Raw genomic sequence first — 16,249 nt, forward strand, 5'->3', positions numbered from 1 at the left:
GTTTTTGCTAAACATATGCAATCCATGGTAATATGTACATTCCAGTGATATACACACTATCTGATATTGCTCCCTACTCTACAGACTATTGTCAATTTTTCCCTCACATTGGTTCATTCACAAAAAGTTTTTCGAAATAATAACCCTTCAGTATTTTAGTGAAGAAAAAGAACTGCCATTGTGTAAAATGCTGCTGCATTTGCTATGGGAAGCTCCGAGTGTCACATATGCATTCATTTTGGTCTGTTAACTTGACTGGGTTATGACTGACATAAAGCAGGTGTTAGGTGACAGCAGGGAGAGTTAGGTTGTTATATCCAATTAAAATGGCCCCTCCTGTCTCCTCATGTGGCATTCACGGACAGACTAAAGCTTTCACACTTTCAACCATGCTATCCACAACTTTGAAAAACACACTTATCGTCCCCATGTCCATGTTAGCTATGTGAATAAGGAGTTACCTTACATGCACTTTTGTGCTGGAAGGAAGTTCTCTGGAAATTGTTGCAATTTGAATTAAAATAATATGGTGTCTCACACAGTGAGGCTAATGGGCGCTTATTGTATTTCGCTATGACTTTATTGGGCTGTAAACTACAGCAAAGTAAGTGCTGTGTTAGCCTAACCCACTGGCTTTTTGCCCCAGGCGTAGTAAAGTTGTTCTGACAGCTCCCACAGCTCCCACTCACTGCACAGCAACCATTCACACCCGAGTATTCAGTCCCATTTCCCGCACTAACTACCAACCACAGGGCACGATGACTCAAACATACTGGGTGCACCTGTGAGTGACAGCTGACATGACAGGTTTAACCTCTCACAGATGCATGCTAACCTTACTGACATGTCTGAACTCACCAACAATACCTCAGCAGTGCGGCTACCATCAGCCTGGATCTCTCTTTCCGACTGGTCAATAATATTCAGGCAATGATGAAGTCAGGAAAGCAGCCCTACACTCAACTGTGAGACTGTCATATATAATGAAATTCTAAAGTTACATGATTGACAGGCAAATACAGCACAAACATTAATTAGTGACCCAGGCTAGTTTGTCAGAGCCAACTTTAATGTTCACAGTGATTTTGTACAATTTGCCTTGTTGCTTTTGCCCGCCAGCTTTGTCTTAAAAGCTGCCCGCACAGAGTGGATGTGATTATTAACTTTTAAGCAAAGGCGAGGACTTCTCGTCTTTTTTCTACATCTACCTGAATAATAACGATGAAGAAGATTAATTGGTGGGTGGGCGAGCAGAATAGAAATCATGTTGAAATTGCATGCAGGAGGCAGTGGTATTATATCTGAGTAAGAGCCCCAACTACAGATCCCTGTATTAATAATGCAAAAGGACCCCTAGGGCAGCCATCTATTTGCAGAGTTCCCCCCACCCCCCACCCCCGCCCCCACACGAAGTCTCCCAGATATACACTCACACATATACACACATACACAAGTTGTGTATTTGGATTCATGTTATCATACCATTTTTTCTTTAGGCAGTGTTTCCAGGCAAAGCTTTGCGAGTCTTTTGTTCGTATTGTTTGCTAACATATTCATTAGTCCTTTGTGGTTTTCAAGCAGAACGATTGTTTAATAATTACTGATTTTCTACTGTTGGCAATAATACATCTAAACAATTCTTAAAATATGCCCTAGAGCAGAAGGAAACCTGCTATGTTTCGCATGGCATTAGATACTTGCATATTCTTCTGAACATTTGTTTAATGTGAAGCCTAAGGTTGTAATTGCAACTGTGTTGAAATAGCCTCATATATTTTGCCTTAGTAAGTGTGACTATAGGTTAACTGAACAAAGGGGTCTGTTTGTGTTTTGACAGCCTCTGTCACTGCAGTTTATGTTCTATTGTGTGAGAGTTTGGCCGGTTTCTGTGCTTCACCTGGCAATTTGCAGAAACTATATAGCCTATTATTATTATGTAGCAGGTAACGACTGACCATGTGTGCCCAAGTGGATGAAAGAAAACTAAGCAATCATGGTATATTTTTGTACTGTATGCACAGTATTGATTAAAAACAATTAAAACAGAAATTTAATTTGGAGCTCATGTAGTGAATAGTGGTTGGAAAAGATCAATATGATTCTTTTAACTCATAGCATAGTATTAAAACTGTTTCTGTTTCCTGAATTATACAGATAATGTACAGTAGCCACAAGGAGCAAAGCACAAATGCCCATAGCATTAGATATGCCATTGTCCAGTGTACTGAAGTGTCATTGTGTTTTATAGAAAGGTTTTTGCGTTCTCTGATTTATTACTATATGTTTCTGTAGTGGTTTTTTTTCAGAGTTGTTTTTGACTCTCTGATTTGTTTTATTATTATAGTATTTAGATTTCTGCCCACTGTTAATGGATTTTATAAAATGTTATTGTGTTTCCTGTTTTGTGTTTTGCTTTGCACCTCAGGGCCACAACACATTGTTTTGGAATGGCATCGATTGGACAGTTAGAATATGTAATGCTGTAAACACAAGGAAATGTTACCTTTCCAAACTTTACTTTTTGAGGGATTTTCACCGTGCAGTGCCATTGTTGAAAGAGTGCTATAAATATTTCTTTTATCAATTTGGCATTGCAGGCAAGGCTAAAAAAACTATTTTGGGATGTCCTCCACCTGAAAACAATAGCTTTTCTCTGAACAAAATCCTCCAGCCATTCCTGTAGAAGTAATACAAGTAATAAATGCTCCCTTAAGTTAAGATAAAACTTTCTACTTTCCAGTTCCCATTTAAAGTTTTTAAACAATGTCTTGCTGTATCTCATTGTCCATTTTGCACTCCAAGTGTAAAATAGGTCCCTTATCTCCACAACTGTTGAAGTGATAGAGATGGTAAAGATACAGTACTCTTGTCTGTCCCTGTGAATGTGGGTCAGAGAGGTGGATTTACAGAATCTATGGTGCGTACTGTGTTTCATTTTATGCTCACTTTGTATAAAGCATGGACGCCTGGAATAATTACCTGGGTGGGAGCCATGCTGAGCCAAGACAATATATTCCTCACAGCTTAAAATCCCACTGCCAGTTCAAAACAATTATGTAAAGCATCAGTACAGTGCCTCCAGTATTCAAGTGTTGCAGCCTCCAGATCTTTACTCAGCTGGTGTAGTTTGAAATATAGAATAATAGGAATTATTCCTGGTCACCCAGGAGTAATTTTCTTTTTCCTTCAATGCAATTTTATTGTACTTTATAATACTAACTCCATCATCAACTATGTGCTTTCCAACTGAGGGTGAAGAATTTACAGCAAATGCTGGAGAATTGTGTTTTGTTTGTTAACTTCAACTGCAAACCTCTCCATTGTACATCCACTTGTGTCTTCACTAATAAAAGGAATAATGCATTCCATACAGTAGCTTGTGGGATTTAACCATATCTTCCAGCAGAATAACATCTCCTGCTGTACACACACCAGCTAGTTTGATGGCTAGAGATCTCTGATTCTTCAACCTAATAGGTGAAAGGTTCTCAAACTCCCCAAGGGGGTTTCTTACATCTATCTGATGAGGCGATACCTATGTTTGCTCTCTCCTCTGCCCTCCTCTGCATCAAGGGTATTCACTTGGGGAAGAGAAAAAAAAATAGACAAATTGATGACAAATCTGCCCCGGGGTTGTTATTGTTAAACCATATTCCATGATGTAGTGGCAGAGTTCAACCAAGTTAATGATACTGCTGTGTGTGAGTTTATATCAGAAAACAATGCTTCGGCTGCTGCTGGCATTATTTTGATATCAGGATGGCATCCCTGTTTTCTGAAATTGATATCTCGATTGGACCTTGGACAGAGAGACCTCAGAGAAATATGTGGCACCCGGGGTCCAGCAAAAAGTAAAAAAAAAAATTTAACCAAGGCTATTATTCAGTCATTGACATTCATGTGAGAATATTTTTCTGTAATTTCAGTGTTTAATCACACGATAAGAAAGTCAGTATCATGGAAGTACAGTAAAGCGAAAAAGGCTCCGTCTTTCCTGTAGCTGTAGAAAGAAGAGTGAACTGGGAGCTGTGATAAATATTTCATAACATGACTGCAAGATGAAGGGTGAAGGATAGCATTTAAAACTAGCTCAGAATACCAATGGGGTGGCCTTATAATTTTCTTTAGATAAAATGAAATTCTATTTGTGTTTGACAGATTTTACTCTAACACTGACTTGAGAAGGATGCCCACTTAAGTTAGGTGTGAGTGAAAGAAAACTTGTTTCCCCGAAGGTTAAAAAAAGTTTAGCATTTTGCAAACTTTGCCAATATAAAAAGGATGGACTTTAGGAATTCAAAAATACTTCATGCTACAAATTGTAATAACCAGTTCTCACACTTTTTACTGTTTTCAGTGAGAGAAGCCTCTTTTGACACCTTATTACCATGTGTTCATATTCAGATTGTATCTAGATTTAGCCTGATTGTGTGTACCTGCCATCAACATGTGTCAACAGTGTCAACAATGAAATCCCATCATTATCTATTTCCATGTTATAACTGCACACCTCATCAGGAGCACACATCCCTCTTTACCCTTGAGTGAAAACACAGGCCTTACAGAAAATGGTAAACAACTGCAACACTAGACAAACAGAGCATGTGGAAGTAGTTGTACTTACTTTCGATGTGATCAGAATAAAAAACACTCACCTCTCAATGTGGTTTGTGTATTTTGATCACAATCGATCTGTCTTAGGTGCATTTATATGTGCATTTTTAGGTAAGGACCACCCTGTAAGTTAATCTGATCAATCCAGATGCATGTTATACTTTGTCTTTGCTTCTCACACACATTTATGGTTTCATGCATTGAGATGTGAAACCCTCTGCTTGCTGTCTGAGCAGTTCAAAATACATGAAGTGTAATGCGTCTCACTGTGATTTATACTAAACTTTTAAAGCTAAGATGATGCCTTCATTGCCATCTTCTGATCTTAACTTGCCTTCCTCAGGGGACGATGTGCCCAGTACCCACTGTGTAGACGACCCTCCCCCCACAGAAGTGGCCTGCGAGGTGGCTTGTCCCGCAGACTGCGTCATAAGCCCCTGGTCTTCCTGGTCACCCTGCTCACACAGCTGCGCCACCAAGACAGCAGAGGGCCGACAGAGCCGCACCCGCACTGCGCTGGCCATCCCAGGAAAAGGTAATACAATGTCCCCTCTGACTCCTTGGAGTCTTTTTCCGCTTGGTGTTTATAAATCTTTCTGTTTTTGTGCAGAACTGTGGCTCGCTGTGCAGATATCAGTTTTAAGTCAAACAAAATGCAACAACTGGGATGTCTTATTTTTCACTGGTGATGAGGTATGACTTTTTGTAGGTAGCAGTACGGGAAACACTTTAGATAATAGCTGTCATTAAAGTTTTGTCACATACAGGGTATCAACTAAATACTAAATGTACCAGTATAGAAATATATATACAAGGGAAGAAGACAGGAGCTTAAGGAGGACAGCGATAAACTGCGCTTTATTTACAGTACAGTAATATTGTTGGGTGACAAAACAGAGTGCGGAGAAATCTGGTTAATGATGCTAATTTCTAAAAAACTATATCATTTCAGGGGAGCTCCATCGATTGTACATATCAAAGGTCTTGGGAAGCACTACTGTATTTATAAAAAAAGTTGCATAAAGCCTTTTGTGGCTCCAGAAGGAGCTGCAAGAAATCTGGTAAATTGCATCAAATGATTTGGCTTGAGGCTAGATTAGTGGTTACAAGCATAACATACCTGAATCTCCAACAGAACTGCTTTTGGCCAATTGCATTATGGGTAATGTAGGCATCAGATTTAGGCAGGAGTGCAACGCTAAATTGCTAGAGTACTCTTTTTATTCAGAATATCTTTACAAAAACTGCTGTGGTACAGTATATATATTGCAGGATATAGGATATTGATATTGTCACTGAGAATCAAACCTAAAAAACTCGCAAACTAACTCAAAGTTCAACTCAGCAAACAGAAAATAAAAGTTGAGTGAGCCAAAGTCTTTATCGAAGTGCCTTCACCAACCCTGTGGGATTACTTTGGCTGTTATTTCTCCACATTTCACAGTTTTATTTAGACATTTTTCATCTCGTAAACATTTGAGGTTTGAGTTGACCATCCATTATCAAGGGCGCTTTCTCTGGCCAGTAATTTTCTGCGTACTCCAAGCATTGTGCTCTCAAGTCAGACAGCGGAGTGTTGGCAGCCAGCTACTCCCCATTAATCCCTGTAACCAAACGCATATCTGCAATAACAGCTGATGAAAGAATCTCACAGTTTAAGCCAGGTTCCTCACTGTGTTGTTTATTATCATGTTTCTGGCTATCGGCTTGCTGGCAGAGGTGCTGGGAGTGTGTGTGTCTGTGTATCTGTGTGTGTGTTTGTGTTCATATGTCTACATGTAGTGTGACAGTATGGAAGAGCTGGAGAATGCCAAACAGACTGGAAGGCGCAGGTGTTTATTTGGTTGTGATTCAGTGACAAACTCATCCTGGATCTTCTGTGAGTCACAGTTTGCTTTGCTTACTGCAGTTACTACTCCTCATGACACCTATGATCCAACTTAGAGTGCTGTCCCTTGTTGAACCTCCATGTAGATTGGACAGATCCTGCATTGCCCAAAGTAGTCCCAGTACACATCGAGTATACTGTCAAATCTTAGCTCACCCTTAATGTTTGACACATAAATGTTTATTTTTAGGATTAAAAATACACAAACCGGAAAAATAGCCCAAGACAATCAGGCTGCTATATCATTAAATTGAAAGGTGACACTTTAAAAACACTAATGGTTACAATTAATTCCTTCCATAGTAATGATATGCACATTTTTAGCACCCATTTGCACTTACATGCACTCTATATGTGGGTGTTAGCTTCAGAATGATTGCACTGAAGTGGCAGTGTTGCTTGTTTGCAAATGCAGAGGAAAAATGTCACTTTAAAATTAATTATATTTAATAATTAATGTTACTGTTCAGAGTAATAACACAGATTTCTTGCTTTCAGTGTTCTCTTGTAATTGAGGTTGAATATAGAACTGTACAGTGTGTGTCCAAATAAGATTCAGTGTTTAACAGCCAGGATACAGGGAGCCGAGGCTGGGAAAAGACTGTTGCAGCTTGGCTGTGGACAGTGTTTGAATTGGCCTCGGAATTCTGTCACTGTGACCTTTCTGTGACTTTTCATTTGTAATTGAAACTTCTACAAGTTGTAACTTGTAAAGTGTCTGCTCAGCCAACCCGAACAAACATTTGTTTTGTCACTAAGCAGCCAGCGGTCAATGATGGTGTTAGCATTTGACTTCCAACAACTAACCACAGCTTGTAACTTTCGGTGAAAATGTAATTTAGATTCTCTGCAAATCACATGTAATTTTAGAGTGTCTATTTCAGAATGCCAGGTTTGTAGAGTTATACAGTAGCCTTCATGTCTTTGAATCTGTGGTTCTTTCCTGTGTGTTTGTGGCCAGAAGGGAAGGAGTGTCCGGCAGCTCCAGCCCTGGAGGAGTGGAGAATCTGCAACGACCACCCTTGTATGACGTTCTATTGGGAGGCCTCAGCCTGGGGCCCCTGTATTGAGGATGCCTCCCTGGATTTAAACGGAACTGGCTTCTGGAATGGGACCCCTACCTGTGCCATGGGTGTTCAGATCCGCAAAGTCAGCTGCATAAAGATGAACGTTGGACCTGTCATAAGTAAAAGGTATGCTCTCTGACCAGGTGCCTCTGTGTATATGTCAAAGTAGTAATGAAATAAGCATTTTAAATTTAGTATTGGGATTTTGCATTTAGAAATGTTAAGACACTCAATGTTCTTTTAGAGTAACAATGTTTAAGCTGGCATGTTTTTCAGAGTCTGGAGGTGAATCAATATGTTGCCTCCTTCCTGTTTCCTGTTTACCTTTGACTAGTGTGAGTCAGATGTCACTCACATGAACCTAATATGCACCAAGCAAGTGTTTTTCAAATGTCCACTGGTGTGTTTTTTATTTATTTAACCAGGTAAAGCCTCATTGAGGTTAAAAATCTCCTTTACAATAGTGTCCAAGACAGATAGCAGCATGTCAAACAAAGTAGCAGAAAAACAACATGTCACCTAAGGAATCACAGCATACTAACAAATCAGATCAAGAGGCAGATATTCAGTCAAAGCATGTACAACCTGATGCACCGTCTTCCAACTCCTTCAGTCTACTTTTGAAAACACTTGAGAGAGCAGCTCCCCAAAACTCAAAACAGTCTGCAGCAGATTCCAAGCTGCAGGGGCAGCATACCTGAAAGCCCCTTTTCCTATTTCAAGATGAACTTTGGGAACAGATAGCAAAAGCAGGCTTCGCGAATATGTCACAGAGCGTAGATGGTAGCTCCGAGCAATTTTTCAAATAGATAAGGCTACATAGATAGGAAGGAAGCAAGTTAAGAATTGCTTTATAAATAAGGACATGCCGGTAATTAAGTGTAGGCTTGGGTAGATGCACGTATATATAAAACATCACCATAGTTAATTACAGGCGTAGTAAGAATAGCAGCAGCAAGTCTTTTTGCACCAAAAGAAAACCAAGCTATGTTTACACTCAAGTAATAGGACATTTGTTTATAAAGAAAAGGAGTGAGTATGTTGTTTCCACCCCCCAACAATCAGTGTTTTACCTCCTCTGACTATAGTTAATTACAAGAAGTATATGCAGGGGCGTCGGTGACTTAGTGGTAGAGCAGGCGCCCCACGTACAAGGCTGTTGCCACAGCGGCCCGGGTTCAACTCCAGCCTGTGGCCCTTTGCTGCATGTCACTCCCCCTCTCTCTCCCCCTTTCACACTTGTCGGTCCTATCAAATAAAGGCTTAAAAATGCCCAAAAAATATCTTAAAAAAAAAAAAAAAAAAGAAGTATATGCAAACCAAAAAAGTCTATTCTTGACACATTATGCCAGTATAAGAATGGCACTTTCTAACAGAATATTTTCTTCTTCCGTCCCCGTCTAACACTGCTACACTGCTCAGTTTTAGATACTAGAAAATGGGTCCCGAGAGAAACGAATGGTAAATTATAAGTGAGGAGTGAAAGAGCTTTGTAAAATCTGGGGGAGGAGGTGATCGTGTTTTTCTTACAGAGAAATCGCTTCTGATTAAAGATTCCAAAAGTGTTTTACTTGAAGATATATTGTGTATGCTTTTACTTACTGACAAATGACCCAGAGGATTTGATGCACTGGGAAATTATATCCCCAGAGTTTTGTACACTAAGCTCTTCTTTTGTGCTTTCTGCCTGTGTTTAGGTTTTTTTCCTCTGTGAACCTGAGATTCATTTCGCTTATGCTCCACCATTATCTACTCCTCTTTCAGCAATACAATATCAAACACTGCTAAGGGCTTTTGTGCTGTCACTGTAATGATGTTATAGCCCACACCAGGACGATAGATTTATAAATAATTCACAAAGTTTGCCCTTCTTTAGCTCGATATATTATTGACAGGGCCATAAAGTGGATTATGGAGAGGCTTTTTTCTTATGAACGTCCCATCTCCCACCACAGAGGCTTTAATGAAAGCTGTCATTTCTGCTCCACCAACAGATCTCGCCTGTACAGTATGCTGTTAAGTCAATTACTTCTTTGCTATTCATGTACTGTATAACTGCAGAATTTTCATTTAATGGAACAGCTAGTCCACTGGTTTTTACTGTCAGTAACAAGTTACTAGGCCTTCCCACTGTATCTCCATAATGCGCAGTATGTAAGACATGACTGTGTCCATATTGAACAGCATAGATCTGGCATAACTTCTCAAGCCTGATAAGATTAATGTCCAGAGGACAAATACACGGTAGCATGCTTCCGAGGCTGAAAAAGGACAGAGCAGGGCTACGCAGGAGAGTTCAGACTCTGCCATTTCCTTCACTTCAGCCTCTGCTTATCTTAGAATATGTTTGAAATACAGGAATGTCCTTAATATTTCTAAGCCATTCCTATCTGAAGAAGCAGATGCCCCCTGAATAAATCTGGTGTTGTGCTACTTGAGAAGGGTCACTTCATTCAGCACACATCTAAGCATTTGATACTTAGCAATAATCTCTGTGGTGCGCACTGGCTCAATGAAAGGTTATTGGTCTTTCTTGGTATTAGTACAGAGCCCTTAGACCTCACATTAGATTGATTTTGAGTTTAATTTCCGCTCCCCTTTGTCACATACTAAAGATGAAATAAACTAAAGCAGTGGTAAAAAAGAGTAACTTATAACATCATTTATTGCAGCATACAGGTACAAAATGATCTGGTTTCATAATAACATTCTGTTAAGACAAATCTTAATAATAACATCAACATCCATAAAACTCAAAATGCCAAAAAAAAAACATTATCTATAAACAATATAATTCAGTTTTTACTTATTTTAGAAGACATATTGTCATTAACTATGGTCAGAGTCAACATGTTCTCACTCCCAACTCGTCAAATATGGCGGCTTGGTTAGTGGCCCTACACTTCAAACTATGACGTTCTAGGTACCCATGTAGCATCAGTTATGGACTGGCACGGCATGACATTTCCGCTCATGACCTGCAGGGTGTCTTTTCAAAATAACCAAAACTACTTTAGGTTTACGTAGGGCTGGGCGATATGGCCTAAAAAAAAATATCCGATTTATTCACAAAAAATCCGATTCACGATTTAAATTGATTTTTTCCCCTCCTAGTTAAAAAAAAAAAAATTTGCAGCCTGGTAGCACATACTTGGGGTCCAAAACTTTCAGCATGTGAATAAACCCCAGCTTTTCCACGGTAGCCTATATATCGGCACCATATCTCTTGCAATATACATGGCGACTGCATCTGTGATCGCTTTCCACCGGACCCCTTTCTTATCATACGGCAGTGTTTCCCCTACCATCATATTGGATGACAACAGAAGTCATTTAAGGTTACCTTTCCTATAGAACAGGTCTATATCTTGTCCTTTTATTAAACAAACTAAATAGCCTTATGTTACAGGCTGAGCCTGATGTGTGTGGCTTGTGTGTGTGTGTGTGTGTGTGTGTGTGTGTGTGTGTGTGTGTGTGTGTGTGTGTGTGTGGAGCTGTGTATGTGTGTAGTTGATGTAGGAGGTATGAGACGTTAGTGCGCCGGGTGTGGTGTGTGACGTCAGACGGATGCGCCCCAGGAAGAAAGTGAGGCATGTGCTATGTTGTTTACATCGAGCAGCCACAGTGAAGAAGCCTACGCAGTTCTGCATGCTGTTTTTGAGTTATTTCCCTCTATGTAAAAGTCAGACACTGATGAGAGAGGCTGTGCATCATCCCTGCAGTGCTGAAAATAAAGTGCCGTTCTTTAACGCAGACGAAGTCCCGTTGTTTATGTGTTGTTGCCACAACGAGCTAACACAAGCTAAAGGAGCTAATGGTCTTCGGAGGTCCCTTTACTATGGTTCAGGGGTCTGCCAGCTTGGCGTTGCTAACACTTATTTATCTTATTTACACAACGGCATGTCATTTATGTCCCTATGCGGTGCGCGTCTAAAATCCTCCTCTGCTCTCTGTGTCGCGCACGGCGGAGTTCGGCCCTGATGCGCACACACACAGGTGAGCACACAGACACAGACACAGGTGTGCACACAAAAGCGCTGAAGAACTCCCTTTCTTGCGAACAAGTTCTTCCCCGCTCGCTGCCATGTTGTTTGTGTATTAAGCGCGCGGGAGGAGGGGTGAGCACACTCTGAACTACGGGAGCCCAGCATGGAGCGGCGGTGGCGGATTTTAAATAGAAACTCGATTTTCATTAAAACAAATCGGCCTAAACTACAAATTCGAATTAATCGATAAAATCGATTTATCGCCCAGCCCTAGGTTTACGCAACAAAACTACTTGTTTAAGTTCAGAAAAAGGTCGTGGTTTGGCCTAAATTAACTATGTTTGTTACATAATTAAAGTACGCTAACGAAACCAACAACACTCACCTGGGTGAAAGTCCTGTGTCTGTTTGCCCTTTATAATCATTGCCACGGATGGGTTAACATTGGAGTTAGATCTGAGCACCATACAGACAGTAAAGGGTGTCTTGTGCGTCAGAATCAGATGCTGATGGCCACTGACCAAGCTGCTGTATTTGATGCCCTGGGAATGAGGAAAAAGTTATCAGGGTAGACAGAGCACACCATTTTGTGCTTGGCTGTAACAAAAATATTCAAATAAACGCTCACTTCATTTTAAATATGAATATTTAGTATGAAATATTAAGTATATAACTAACTAGGCTTTACATGAAAATGATGAAAGCATTTGCTTGCAATTAAAACAATCGGCAATGTTTGAGAGACATGTATGTTCCCAGCCATGTCACAGTCAAACGCCATGGCCTTGACTATTAAGTCTGATCCCCTCATTCTGGGCATACTACACAATATTCCCCCAGCTGCTCTGCTGCGTTGCCATGCCCTCTGGCATGCATCACTGCAAAGAGGGAGAGAGAAGAGGAGGGATAAAGCTGGGGAAGGATGGGTTTTATGTATCTTGCCTCCTTATGCTTTGGCATACTTTGATCTCATTTCTGTGCGTGCTGGCTTTTTGCAGTCAGTAGGATGTGGCACCATGCTGGGTCTCTAGTGAGACCTGGATCTGGTTGTGGGGCAAAGGAAGTCACTCACTCTGAAATGAAATTGGGATGTCTATGTGTGTGTCTGTGTATGTGTTTGTGTTTGTGTGATGGGGTTGGGGGGGAGTTGGCTGCCTGTTGATGAAGACATCAAAGCTTATGATTTATTTGATTTTACATAGCTGCATTAATCCACACCACTTCAAGGTTGCACGACACGCAAAATACAACAGCCAAAGGCTCCATTACAGATATGTTACACAAGACATGTAGCAACCTTAATACAGAGGAAATACACGATTAGTTTTCATCTTAACACAAAGAAATTCGTAAAAGTGAAGTTCACTTTAAAACCTGGTAATGGTGTCCTTGGTGTGGCAGGAATGATTCATTGGTAAACAGTTTGCATATCCTCACTTTTCTCAGGTTTAATTAGCAGCCATGCTGTGGACTTTGATTGATTTTTCCTCCTAGAACACTCTGTCTCCTCGGTGGCAACACAAGACTTTTGTGGCTGCTCTACACATGTATATGGGGAGATAAACGACTCACCTGATTTCCCCTTTCTTTTGCTACAGAGTCCTGGTAACAAACCTGGCAGCTGCAATGCATTCCATGTATTCATATCTACCACAAACACAAGTGCTCTAAGTATTTATCTGTTGAATATTGTTATTGATTAGTAATGTATGTAAGCATTGCCCAAAGCTGCATTAATTGATTATTTTTGGCAACCTAAGGGGAAGTGGAACAAACAGAAAACACAACACCAACATCACCTTATGGAGTTAATTTATGTTAGCAAATGAATTACTGGAGGAATCCAGTGGATACGTTAATTAGGAGAGATTCCAATTAATACTTGACTTTTAAAGCACTTGGGATTTTTTTCCTACTCAGAATGCAGGAAGATGGTCAATAAACATGTCCCCTGAAAGCTTTCAAAAGGTAATTCGTAAACATTTACCTTGCATCAACTCTAACTCAAATCTTCTTTCAGGAAAAGGGATAAAGCATGGACAAATTTCATCAGTCAAGGGAACTTGCTGGTTGGAATACTTATGGATAATTGAGAAATATCAGCTGGATTAGTGTTTGTTTTCGGACCCCTTAATAGAGATGATTGGCTACATCTAAAGGGATTTATCCTGACTAAATACATTTGACTACAGTTGGACCACAGGGACTAACTTGAGCATTCTTTTGGATTCATTTAGCTTTGCTTTGGTCTCTACCGACTCCTAATGTTTGTCTTTTTACATGCTTCTCTTTTTTCACCAGCCAGTCACTAACTTTGTCTGCTGTCCGGTGATGGACTGGTCGTGTAAAGTGGGTTTGTCAGTGCTTTTTAGGTGAAAGCATTGGAGGTTTATGAGAATAGAGTTGTGTGATAGAAATCCAAAACAGTTTTCTCTGTAGAGCTTAAAGGAACAACAGCAACCCAGTCGCCAATGTTGGCATTGTACTTTTCTGCAAACCACAGATATTTTACATAGGTATGTTTCATACATAGCCAATATGTTAGCCTCAAACATGTGGCAACCTCCCAGGCTGAAAAATGAAGCCAATGTAAAAGTGCCAAAAACTGCAGTTCATCGAATGGACACTTGAGGCCAGAAGCCCATTGGACTCCCATGTTGAAATGCCCACCTTTATAGTAGAAATAAACATGTTTATAGCCTGGTACAAAAACGGTTTTGGTCTCTATGGCTAATTTCAACATTCCTGACAGCTATACAGGAGGTGAAGTTCTCTATAACTCACCTGTTTACATGTTATCAAGGCCCAAAGTTACTCATAGTTAAGGGCCGCTTGAGTGACAGGCTGTCTGCAAAGTGTCACCAAAGTCTTTGGGTCAAATCCATGCCTCACTCCTCCACACCTCCATCCTCTCATCTAAATACTGTCACTTCCTGTTCCAAAAAAACAAGATGGCAGGGGCCAAAATGACAAATTGAGGCTTCGAAACAGCAGTCCACAAACCAGTGGGTGACGTCACAGTGGCTACGTCCATTATTTATACATTCTGTGGTCTCAAACAGGGGTCTGCTGTTGTCTGCTGCTTGTCAGCCATCTTGCCTATAGATGCCACCCCATCCACTATCCTCTCTCCACCTCCAGATGAAACTCAGATCATACGGCCTACATCTAATCTGAACTACATTATATGAAAGGAACCTACAGATGTAACAAATCCATCAATTGTAAATCCCACAATGCTAACATTTCATTCTGGTGACTGGGCTGACTACAAAACCGGGTGATTATTCTCTGTGGGTTTGTCACCACGAGCAACACCTTTCACATTACACATATTCGATCCATTGTTGAAATAAAACAGTTTTATTAGTGCAGCTTTAAGATACTTGGGCTTTCAAATCGACAATATATTATTAGCCATAAAATACAGGCACTTTGTGTGCTTGAGTAGTGGGAGGATTTCCCCGTCTCATACAGCAATATTTGTACCTTGGGAGGCAGCTGAATGTGTGAGAAAACCGTAATTTTTTATATTTGTCCGCCTTTTTCCTGAGCGAGCAGGCAGGGGGGACATGTGATCAATCATGTTTTCTGTGGGAAGATGTGTGATGTCAAGGACAGGGCAGTTGTTTCACTGCACTGTCCTGTTAGCGGCAAGACTCAGGACGTTCATCATTCATCCCTGGGGAATGAAGAGAATTTAAGACCACTGTTTGTATGTTTAGGTGTTCAGATTCTGCTCGTCCAGAAACTGTCCGACCCTGTTTGCTTCCCTGCAAGAAAGACTGCATTGTGACACCCTTCAGTGAATGGACAACCTGCCCATCGACCTGTATGCCAGGTAATTCTTCTCCTAAACTCCTCCTAACTAACTGTTGCTTACCAGTGGCAGGTGGTTTTATAAAACAGCAACATTTTTGTGAAAAATACATGTTTTAATCTTAAAAAACGCTTGTTATCATAAAACTTCAAATCACTTACCCCTACACTTTACTTCATTTCAGCCACTTGAGATTAGGTGGGGCTGTTTGCCTTTTAAGTACGTATCTGTATGGTACACAATATTCGGGCCGAGAATGTTTTATACTCTTCATTTGTCAAAATTATAGTCCCTTACAGCAGTTGGGCTACTTCTAATAGAAAATAAAGGAATACAAGCAAGTGTTGGTCTTTACAATAGCTACTGTACATCCCTACCACCCCACCCCACAATCCCGACATCTCAAATAACTAAAACAAGCAGAACAAGCAAAAAAAATTAAATAGATATGACAGTAATATAGATAATATGTACATTCTTATATACATGCATAGGATTATCAGGACTAAAGTAAATAAATGCTTAAAGAAATAACAGGTGAGATAAAAGAAATAAGAATTGGTTCAGGGGATATCCTAGAAAATGTATGTTTCTTTCTTCTCTTTTGCCCTTTTTTCCTTCAGTCCCTCCCTGTCTTTCCTCTCCACTCATTTTCCCTGCCTTTTTACTTTTGTATAATACCTGTTTTCTACCTCCTCTTCCATCTTGCATTAAAGCTATAGTGCGTAACTTCTGTCGCCTCTCAGCGGATAATGCGTTATTACAACTAATAAGCCGGCGGCACTTCCATGTACACAGAGTAACACTCGCCACACACCTTGTACACAGAGTAACACTGGCCAGTCGCCACACACCGTGTACACAGAGTAACACT

The 16,249-nt window shown here is 40.4% G+C and overlaps 1 protein-coding gene across 1 annotated transcript in view; it reads left to right on the top strand.

The window, feature by feature from the left end:
- thsd7ba (thrombospondin, type I, domain containing 7Ba) overlaps nucleotides 1-16,249 on the top strand; it is a 243,726-nt gene that overhangs the window by 149,122 nt on the left and 78,355 nt on the right. Inside the window, exons 9-11 of the mRNA XM_050049373.1 lie at nucleotides 4,958-5,149; nucleotides 7,464-7,695; nucleotides 15,281-15,396. Of these exons, the coding sequence (XP_049905330.1) occupies nucleotides 4,958-5,149; nucleotides 7,464-7,695; nucleotides 15,281-15,396 (540 nt within the window). The remainder of the gene's footprint in view (nucleotides 1-4,957; nucleotides 5,150-7,463; nucleotides 7,696-15,280; nucleotides 15,397-16,249) is intronic.

The sequence above is a fragment of the Epinephelus moara genome, chromosome 7, assembly GCF_006386435.1.
Source record: "Epinephelus moara isolate mb chromosome 7, YSFRI_EMoa_1.0, whole genome shotgun sequence".
NCBI lineage: Eukaryota > Metazoa > Chordata > Actinopteri > Perciformes > Serranidae > Epinephelus > Epinephelus moara.